We start from the raw sequence: 10,717 nt of genomic DNA on the forward strand, positions 1-10,717 counted from the left end.
ATTGCCTATAGTAGAAATGAGTGATGGGTGTGTAAACCATGTCCCTTGCACTACACATGTATCCCGTTGCAAGCGGTCGGCCCCATACATCTGAGGGTATAGAGATGTCAGTGCACCCGAATCAGAGTGCCCAATCTTGTATGGATAAGTGTAGGATGGTTGGACCACGTCCAACGGACAGTCTGTTACAGGTATCTGGTGGTGCTAATCTTCTTCTGAGCTTATGAGAGGACAATAAAAAAAGAGATATATATGAAAATATAGAGAACAGGCAGTGTCCCTCGCACATATTCAAAGGCACCTGGTTATCAGGAGCCATCGTTCTAAATGGTTATCCATATGTATTCTCTTGTATGGTAGGTGACTGGTGGCACTTCACCACACACCCTGAAAAATCGCTCAAGTGGAAAAGGTCATGTCTAATGGCGCCCCCTCCGTCAGAGAAGGGACAACTCCCTTGTTCCTATTGCAACCAATGGAGATTTGGGCCTATCCTACATGGACAAGGGAAAATGGTGTTCAGGCCCCATTCAATCCCAATCACTGCTTTTGTTCCCATGGTTTGTCTGTGCCAATTGGGATTTCAGTTATATGTGTGTATCAACGATATTTTGGTCATCTGGCGAGGTGAAGATCAATCTATCACTACCTTCACTAAATCATTGTGCAAGTACTAAGAGTGTGGCATGCCAATGAGTGCTTCCACAACAACTTAAAGAAAATACTGTCCTACCTTATAGGCCCTATTAACGGCCACAAACTGAATTCTCCTTAAGAAACCATTGGTTTAACAAAGAAATCAGACTATGACGGAGATATCAGGGTAAGGCACTTTGCACAAAGGACATCTCAGAAATCAGTCTGGGTGGAGAGAGGTACAAAAGGGCCAAGGCTCGGGCTAAGAAAGAATGGGAGGAAGAAAGATGGCAGGAACTCAAATTGGTTTGCTTTCTTAAGAACTTCACCAGGTTTTGGGCACTTGTAAAGTGGAGGGGAGAGATGTCTCTGCTTCATAACATTTCTCCCCAGACCTGAGTTGATCATTTCTCCAATCTTTATTCAGTAACTCCTTTTAATGAGGTGGACACTGTGCTGGGAACTGTGTAAACAGACAACTCTATAGCTGTACCTGGCCCTTTCCTTGACCTGGCCGACACCCTTTGCTCTGGATGTAATAATGAGAGGTAGAAGTCCAGTATTAGACAGCATTTCAGCTTATATACTTCTGCTAGAAAGAGATAAATTGTCTTGGTATAACCTTTTCTTAACTAATGCCATTATCATTGGTGCCCCAGTACCTGACTCTTGGAAGGGAGCGGACGTCGTCCCGATATATAAGAACGGAGATAGATTCCATCCAGCCAATTACAGGATGATCAGCTTGATCAACAGTGCGGAGAAAATTTCTGCCCAATTGGTCTTGAGCAGGATTGAGGAATGGACTGCTGCTAAAGCCATCGTATCGTATCCCCCTTTCAGACAGGCTTTCAGAAGAAGATATCCACATTTTAACAGGTTTTCCGCTTCCTTTTATTCTATTGGAAGATCGTTGTGGTCGGCAGGGCAACAGGTTTTGGGTGATATGGGCATCCCAGGAGGTTCTTGAGCCTACTGATCTGTCTACATGAGGGTATTTATGCCCAGGTTCGCTGGAGAACTCAGGGCCAGGTGACTGAACAATTTCCTATCAATTAAGGTGTTCGCCAAGCTGTGCACTGGCACCCACCCAGTTTTCTTTATTTCTTAATGTTGTTCATTATCTGCCCTCTTTCTCAATTGATGCACTATCCCTGGCTGGCACAAAACGAACAAGTTACCTACTTATTTATTTATTTATTTATTTGATTTGTAAAGCGTGCAAATACCTGAAGGTGTCTCGGCGCTGGGGACAACGAGCATGAACCACACTACAGAGTAGCTTATTGAGTAAACAGCCATGTTGTAATTTTTCTGAAAGCAAGTAAGGACTGGCTGGCTTTGGTATGAATTGTGAGGGAGTTCCAAAGTTTCGCTGTAGCAACAGTGAATCGCTTGTCACCCCATGATGCTGTCTTAGTACGAGGGACCTTTAGCAGGATTGCTGTGGAAGAGCGTAAGGCCCAATTTGGAATGTAAGCATCAAGGGCCTCATTCAGAAACAGAGGTCCAGAGTTACATGAAGCTTTGTATGCAATACAGAGTGCTTTAAACATAATTAGATTTTTCACGGGGAGCCAATGATACTGGTGAAGTATATGTGAGATGGATTTGTATTTGGGGGTACTTGATAGCATTCTGGCTGCTGAGTTTTGAACCACTTGGAGTTTATAGAGGACTTTGCTCTGAGCATTAATAAGGAGCCCATTGCAATAGTCAATGGTGGACATAACTAAGGTGCTTACTGGTGTCTTTCAAGCCCCAAGAGAAAGGTAAGAGCCTTTTTATCATTCGCAATTTATGGAATGATGATGAAACCACAGCGTTGGCATGAGGGACAAAGGACAGTCTGTCGTCAAATATGACGCCCACATTTCTGACTTTGGTGACTGGCAGTGGAAGGGGCACCAAAGAAGATGGCCACCATGAAGAAGACCAATTTGGCAGTAATTTACTGAATATCATAACCTTCGTTTTTTCCGAGTTAAATTTAAGGCAATTGTTGGCCATCCAACAATTGATGGCCAACAAGCCTTTCTGCAAATTAAGCTGCTACTTCATCACCATCAGCGGGGAAGGTATTCCGGACCACCATCACAGGAGGGCTGGTGCAGCTTCTCACAGACAAGACAGTCAATGACGATGGTCTCATCAGGAAGAGTCACACTTGAACTTGTTTGACAGCGAGCCGAGGATTTACTGGCTGCATTGTTTGGTCCGACGAACGGGCGATGGAACTGCTTAGTTGAATTTGACTTCCTCCCAGGTACGGTGCCCCGAGATACAGAAGAATCCTTGCTATGTTGTACTGAATATAGTTGAGAAGCATATTGGAGAGGCGGCGATCTACCGTCCTGATGAGACCACGGTAATTAACTGGAACGGTTGAAACATTAACTATACAGGGACTGTTTCATATAAATTATGTCTTCTAGGAATCGCCTCTGCTTGATTTGTATTGTACAAAAGTATTTTCAACCCTGTTTCTGTGTACAAAATGTGGATCGGACGGTTTTATCATCATATCACTTTCATCTTGAGCCCTGCGCAGTCATCACTCAAGGATTTATATATACACTTGCTGCTGAGAATACAATTAGAATTTTGGGAAATGAAAAGGCCTCATCTGAATTCTAATCATGATAAAAATGGTGAATTAATATCTGGCCAGGGCCTGCATATGTGATACAGACCTGTGAAATAATGAACTCATAGGTAGTTGTTCACAGTGCGCCTGGGAAGTGCTTCTTTGAGTCTCCGCTTGTCCCTTCTGTAGCAGAATGACGTCGACACTGAGCTGCATGTTGTCTCCTACTCTGCTTTAAAGTTAGAGGACCCAGTCTGGTGTGTGGGGAATTTTCACAAGGTGAGGAATATGCAGGTAAAGGAGTATCCACCAGAAAGAGCGTTACCAAAGGCAAGTAACTGGTGTGTTATGTTTTCCTGCTGTTGTATATTATCTCATTTTGGATGGTGAACTCCGCGGAGCTCGCGTTGTTCCTAAAAACTCCGCTCCGTGGAGCGTAGCAAGGTTTTTTTCAACGCTCACACTCTTCAACGTTATGTGATGGAGCGAGGAAAATCCACCTTCTGATGAGATTTTTCCTTGCTCGCGCAGGTCTAGTTGGCGAGCAAAATCAACCACCTGGCGAGATTTCTCAAAGCGGGTCGTCGGATTTCTCAATGCAAGTGGTCGTGGCAGGTCACAACCACTCGCATTGAGAAACCTTCCTTCGCATTGACAAAGCGGCCGCTTGAGTAGAAGCAGCTGCACCCTCTTGTGCTGCACATGGTGCCTTTCGCGATTATTTTTATAGGGCGGGACAAACACTAGGAGATCAAAATCACCACGAACAGCATGACCCTTATGCACTCCGCTGCTTATGGAACTCTGCGTAGACCGCCAGAGTTATCTTTGTCACTTTGCAGAGTTCTTCATTGAGGAACTCCGCCTAGGCTTAATCTTACCATGAAAATATAGATATCAGTCATATGTTAAGAAACAAGGGTGAGTAGAAACCTTTTGGGTGGAGTAAAATTTAAGACATTAATATTGTGGTTTTTTTTACAATTAGTTGATTTTTTCAAGCACTAACACTTCTCTGTATCAAGTAAAGACCTTAAGAGTTTTGTAAATTTCAGATACTCAAATTGTGGATTCTGTTGCAATTAAAAAAAATTCAAGGCCTGAAATTTCTTTGGAGGTTGCATGTGGGCAACCTAAGTTATCCTGTAGGAGTTTCTTTTTTTTTTTTTAAAACCTTTATTGTGCAAGCAGAAACGTACAAATACGGGCCTACAACCAATCAGGCCGGCCACAACACATTACGGGCGCACAAAATCAGGATAGAAATTCTCCAGCAGTTCCTCAGCATTCTATAAACAATCAGTAAACATTAAAAGTCGCAATATAACCGCTAGGAGCAGGATAGGAGAATGTTAATTTTATAATATAATAGGAAGTACAGCAGGAACAATTGCAGCTGTTAGTTTCTGAATTCCTATGGCGGGCAGTTGGTGAAGCAGCAATACAAAGGAGCAGTGAGAATCAGAAATAGTAGCAACAATTGGCGAAAGCAACGCATAGTTCCCACGTTGCAAATCAGTTCCTACCGCTGCCCACCGTCCACCCGTCACCACTTGAATATGTGCTGGTACCAATCAAAGAAGTCAGAACTGCAACACAAAAATAGCCATCCTCTATACTAACCCAAAGAAGGGGAAAAGGAAAGGAAGGGTAAAAGAAGGAATGTGAAAAACAATGAAGAAAGAACGCAGCGCCGCAGCATGCGCCCCATGGCAGATAAGGCACACAATACTCAAGACCCACAATCGGAATCGAGGCAAGTAGGATGTGTAAGTGTGCTATCATTATCATTAACGCGAAGAAATCATGTCCTACACTGTCAGCGAACACCCCCTGGGGCATGCATGCGGACATAGCGTCCCGATAAAGGGATACAAAAGAGCCATAGAACTAAGAAAAAACGAACAATATACAGACCCTATCCCACCCACATCACCCTGCACCCCTGCAGAAGGCTACGGCCTACCCCCCCAGCAGCGTGCCTGTCGCCCTAAGTAGAACCCGAAATACAGAAGAATCAGAAAGTAAAGAAAGAACACTACAGACAAAAATAGGAAGGAAAGCGGGAAGAAAAAAGCAGTGGGAGAGGAGATATGCAATTGAACCGTCAGCTCCCACCCCCCACCTTAACACAATTAGAACCCACATCGAGATGAAATCGACACAAACTCAAACATCAGGAACATGAAGAGGAATTGGTCATACTGTTACAGCTGCGAGCAGTCCTCATCTCCACAAATTAATTGAGTGGAGAAGTGTGGCTCAGGGGTTAGAGGCGGCAGACCCGGAAGCTGAGATCGGCCCCGGACCAGGGTTCAATTCCCCGCCTCGGCGGGTCTTGGGCTAAAAATTCCACGGACTCGATAATTCTCGCTCCGGTGCCTTCTCGATTCACGGGTTCACTCTCTGCGACTCTGGGCAATAGCTTGCTTAATCTCCACAACGGCCCCTCGCGGCGGGATGCCTGGCTTTCACCTTGTGGATACCCTGCCGTTGTTATCTCACAGGGGAATACCAGGACGGGTTCCCTAAGCAAGCGCCGGGAAACCCACTGCGGGTAGCTGTGCGCTATATAAGCTCAAATACATTTACATTTACATTTAATTAGCAGTCCGCCGAGGCGAGTCCATCTCACCCCTGTCCTCTCCTGACCATTACTTTAGGCACGGAGTGTGCATAGGATCGGAACAAAGCAGGCCAAGGGTGCAAAATAGGGGATCCAAGTCTCGAGCAGCAATACAGATAGTGGCAGCCGCGGACCAGACTGGCGAAGAGCAACGTCAGGAGCAGCAGGCAGCGCGGGTTCAGTTTTGCCGACCAAAGGGGGGAGGTTTCCCCCACGGAACAGCCATGGGACCCCTTCCAAGCATTTCGAGTCAAAAAACCGCCAGGTACCCCAGCGAAACTGACCTGGACGGACCCCGGCGTGGGGCCCTCTCCCACGTCCACCTGAAGCAAAACCTCCTGTAGACTCGAAGCAACAGACATTTGAACTCTCAGATGAACGGCGGTCGCATTCCTTTCAACAGCCGGGAGAGACAAATCAGCACATTCCCTCGGTCGGGCCGCATACATGGGGGGCGGCCCAGCAAGCCAGGCGATAGAACCGCTATCCTGTGCAGCTGCGGCAAAGGCCATGGTTGTGCGCCAGGAACACAGGGCGGCGAAGACATCGCCAATCGTGGGCTCACTCCCACATTCTCCAGCCAACGTGCAGTTCGACAGGCCAGTTTCGCCGCCCCCAACGGGTCTGAGACCCAGGGCGCCGACCGCCATTTTGTCGGCACAATGAGGCCGCTACGGTCCTCGACCCCGATCCGGGCCATCAAACAAGGCTCAGCGGAGTCTCGCCGGATCCCGCTAATGACAATCTTGGTGCAGAAAGATGGGTCACCAAGACACTGGGGGTAGCCGGCGCCACCGTCTCATGGGCGTCGCCCGCCGATTCCGGGCGAAGGGCTTCAAGATGGCCGGACTGGAGAACAAAGGGGGGGCAAGCCTCCTATACGGTCAACCCCCGTCCGAGGGAGGCAGCGCCCCGCAGCTGGGCCCCCGGGCCACCAGACAGGGCCCGGTCAGTCGCCACCGGTCCAACCGCACAATGGCCTCTTCAGCCGACTCCTCTCCTCCACCAGGGGTCGGCGTTGATACCCCGCTGCGGCCGACCGTCGCAGGCGAGTCCCCGGCCTGCACGCCACGGAGGCTCCGGAGCAAACAAGGGCACAGCTCAAGATCCGCGGCACTCAGGAGCTCCTGGGACAAACGGTGAGTGCAAGCAGCCTTTCATAGTCCCATATTCCGTCGAATGTGTCTCCTTGGGGCAGGATAAAGTACAGGATTTACGGTTCAGGCAGGAAGGTTGACGGAGCCGAGCTACAATGCGGCCATCACGGTCGTGAGCTTGGCTCCTCCCCCCTGTAAGAGTTTCTTGATGAATCCTATTGCAACTACAATATGTGCTCTGTCATTTAAAGTCAGGTTGTTAGAAGCTTTTCTGCATCTCAAGGTACGCCTTACTTTTCACCTGGTGTGGATGCATTTCTCATGTTTAGTGAGATCTCCTTTCTGAGTATAACGTTTCTGGCTTTCCCCTCCTGTAAGGCTTTAGTCCAATGGGAATTCTCTCTTGTGAAGTGACATTGTATTCAAGACTAAACCTTATCTGACATTCAGAACACACATAAGGCTTTTTTCCCCGTGTGAGTTCGCTCATGTCAAGTGAGAAGTAATTCGTAACCAAAACTTTGCTTGCATTTCGAGCACTCATAAGGTTTTTCCCCAGAGTGGGATCTCTCATGAAGCAGAACAGTCTTTCAGATACAAGCTTTTATGGTATAAGGATTTTCTCCAGTGTGGAGCTTCTCATGGTGAGATAGCGTTTTTCTCTGCATTTTATTCTGGCATTCAGAGCACTCATAAGGTTTTTCATCAGTATGGAGTCGCTTATGGTTAGTGAGGCTGTGCCAATCAAATAGGAATTTCTGGCATTCATCGCATTGGTAATGTTTTTCCCCTCTGTGTGTGTGCTCATGTAGAGTGAGATTGCGTTTGAAATTGATGCTTTTCTGGCACTTGTAGCACTGAATTATTTTGATGGTGTGTTTTCTTATGGCGCTTGTAACCATCTCTACCTCTGAATCTTTTCTGACATTTAGAGCACTGATAATTTTATTCACCAGTGTGGATTCTCACATGTTCAGTGAGATGAGATTTTTGGCTGAAACATTTTTGGCATTCGGAGCACTGGTAAGGTTTTTCCCCAGTGTGGATTCTTATATGCTCAGTGAGATTGCTTTTTTGACGGAAACATTTGTGGCATTCAGAGCACTGATAAGGTTTTTCCCCAGTGTGGATTCTTATATGCTCAGTTAGACTGCTTTTTTGACTGAAACATTTGTGGCATTCAGAGCACTGATAAGGTTTTTCCCCAGTGTGGGTTCTTATATGCTGAGTGAGACTGCTTTTTTCACTGAAACATTTGTCACATTCAATGCACCGATAACGTTTTACCCAAGAGTGGGTCCTTGTATGTTTAGTGAGTCTCATTTTGTCACTGAAACATTTCTGGCATTCAGAGCACTGATAAGGTTGTTCCCCAGTGTGGAATCTCACATGTGCAGTTAGAAGTGATTTAAGTCTGAAATCTTTTGGGCATTCAGAGCACTGATAAGGTTTTTCCCCAGTGTGGGTTCTTATATGTTGAGTGAGACTGAATTTGTTTGTGAAACATTTCTGACATTCAGAACACTGATAAGGTTGTTCCCCTGTGTGGGTTATTGTATGTTGAGAAAGACGTCTTCTGTCTCGGAAATTTTTCTGGCATTCAGAGCACTGAAAAGGTTTTTCCCCAGTGTGGGTTTTTATATGCACCATGAGAAAGCGTTTTTCACTGAAACATTTCTGGCATTCAGAGCACTGATAAGGTTTTTCCCCAGTGTGGAATCTCAAATGTGCAGTTAGAAGTGATTTAAGTTTGAAATGTTTTGGGCATTCAGAGCACTGATAAGGGTTTTCCCCAGTGTGGATTCTTGTATGTTCAGTGAGTCTGATTTTGTAACTGAAACATTTCTGGCATTCAGAGCACTGAAAAGGTTTATACCCAGTGTGGGTTCTTATATGCCGAGTTAGACTGCTTTGGTCACTGAAACATTTCTGGCATTCGGAGCACTGAAAAGATTTTTCCCCAGTGTGGGTTCTGATATGCCGAGTGAGACTGCTTTGGTCACTGAAACATTCCTGGCATTCAGAGCACTGGTAAGGTTTTTCCCCAGTGTGGATTCTTGTATGTTCAGTGAGTCTGATTTTGTAACTGAAACATTTCTGGCATTCAGAGCACTGAAAAGGTTTATACCCAGTGTGGGTTCTTATATGCCGAGTTAGACTACTTTGGTCACTGAAACATTTCTGGCATTCAGAGCACTGAAAAGATTTTTCCCCAGTGTGGGTTCTGATATGCCGAGTGAGACTGCTTTGGAAACTGAAACATTCCTGGCATTCAGAGCACTGAAAAGATTTTTCCCCAGTGTGGGTTCTGATATGCCGAGTGAGACTGCTTTGGTCACTGAAACATTCCTGGCATTCAGAGCACTGGTAAGGTTTTTCCCCAGTGTGGGTTCTTGTATGTAGAGTGAGTCCTCTTTTGTCACTGAAATATTTCTGGCATTCAGCGCACTGATAAGGTTTTTCCCCAGAGTGGATTCTCATATGTTCAGTGAGTTTAGATTTACGGCAGAAACTTTTTTGGCATTCAGAGCACTGGTAAGGTTTTTCCACAGAGTGTGTTAATGCATGTTCATATAGACTCGGTTTGACTCTAAAGCTTTTCTGGCATTCAGAGCACTGATAAGGTTTTTCCCCAGTGTGGATTCTCATATGCTCAGTGAGATAAGATTTACGCCTGAAACTTTTTTGGCATACTTTACACGGAGAGTGGTTTTCCCCAGTATGGATTCTCATATGCTCAGTGAGATAAGATTTACGCCTGAAACTTTTTTGGCATACTTCGCACTCATAGTGGTTTCCCCCAGTGTGCATTCTGTCAAAATTGTGAGATGAGATTTATGGCTGTATCTTTTTTGGCACATGTAACTTTTTTCCCTAACTTAGGTTATTTTGCCTTGATTGAGGTGGTTTTGAACACTGAATTTGTTCTCACAGTCTGTGTTTTTATAAGGTGTATACCTAGACTTAATATCTCTACGTTTAGTTTTCTCTTGCTTATATGCCGCGATAAGAGTGAACCCGATTTTAGAGGCAGGCTTGTTTAGATAATGTTCAGCATTTATCTCTAAAAGAAATTGTGTGTAATCTTCTTAACACTTGAATTGAGCAAAATATGTCTGGAAGCAGCCCTGTAACACCTGTCGAAATGTTTCAAGCAGATAATAGTCTTTAGGTTATAGCAACTTATTTTGTGACTGAAGATTTTCTCAAATCTATTTGTATAGGTTCTTAACAATGCAGTGATAAGGTGTTAGTCTGATATTTAATCATTAAACTGATAAGTACCTTTTTGCACTGACGTAATTGCAGTACCTGAGGGTGTTAGAACGTGTACAGTACTATTGTAGATCACAAGTCTCAGAACATCAGTTCCTTTTACCCTTTCTTTGTTTGGTGTAAGGTTAAGATTTGTAGTTCTGAAGACGAGGATTTATTTACATTAGCTATAGCGCAACTGTACTCATTTAATCAATTTTTACCTTTAACAGTTTTACATATCACTCACGCACAGCAGGTAATGTTGAGGCGATTTAGATAGAATTACAGAACAGTACACAATAAAAAGGAAACAATCTGAGATAGTTATGAACATAATAAAGTGGTGAATTTTTAAGGTTTTCGCAAGAGTGAGCAGAGTGGGTCGTGGTTTTCTTCCCAGAGGCAGATAGTCTCAAAGTTGTGTAACTGGTTAAAACGGTTGTTGAACAAAGGTGATTTTCCAATCTTTCGGTTGTTAACGTGTCAGCTTCAGAGTCTTCTCTCAGCGTCTTT

At 45.0% G+C, this 10,717-nt stretch overlaps 1 protein-coding gene across 5 annotated transcripts; it reads right to left on the reverse strand.

Annotated features, from left to right (window-relative positions):
* Positions 1 to 437: 437 nt before the first annotated feature.
* On the reverse strand, positions 438 to 10,390 carry LOC147666484 (uncharacterized). Of its 5 annotated transcripts, XM_086949051.1 has the most exons (6): positions 9,264 to 10,390; positions 9,012 to 9,191; positions 8,664 to 8,927; positions 8,374 to 8,579; positions 7,900 to 8,205; positions 438 to 463 (listed from the first exon to the last, which is right to left on the reverse strand). In XM_086949051.1, the coding sequence occupies exons 1-6, from the start codon at positions 9,755 to 9,757 to the stop codon at positions 438 to 440; spliced, it is 1,476 nt and encodes a 491-aa protein (XP_086805177.1). In that variant the 5' UTR covers positions 9,758 to 10,390. The 5 variants fall into 5 exon arrangements, with proteins under 5 accessions (XP_086805177.1, XP_086805175.1, XP_086805176.1 ...); XM_086949049.1 differs by having other exon boundaries at positions 7,900 to 8,927; XM_086949050.1 differs by lacking the exon at positions 9,012 to 9,191 and having other exon boundaries at positions 7,900 to 9,009; positions 9,262 to 10,390.
* Positions 10,391 to 10,717: the final 327 nt, after the last annotated feature.

The sequence above is a fragment of the Lissotriton vulgaris genome, unplaced genomic scaffold (genome assembly GCF_964263255.1).
Source record: "Lissotriton vulgaris unplaced genomic scaffold, aLisVul1.2 SCAFFOLD_1669, whole genome shotgun sequence".
Lineage (NCBI taxonomy): Eukaryota > Metazoa > Chordata > Amphibia > Caudata > Salamandridae > Lissotriton > Lissotriton vulgaris.

Coding starts and splice junctions, on each gene's coding strand:
- LOC147666484 (XM_086949047.1), bottom strand. CDS start 9,757: ATGCACACTGGGGGAAACCACTATGAGTGCGAAGTATGCCAAAAAAGT.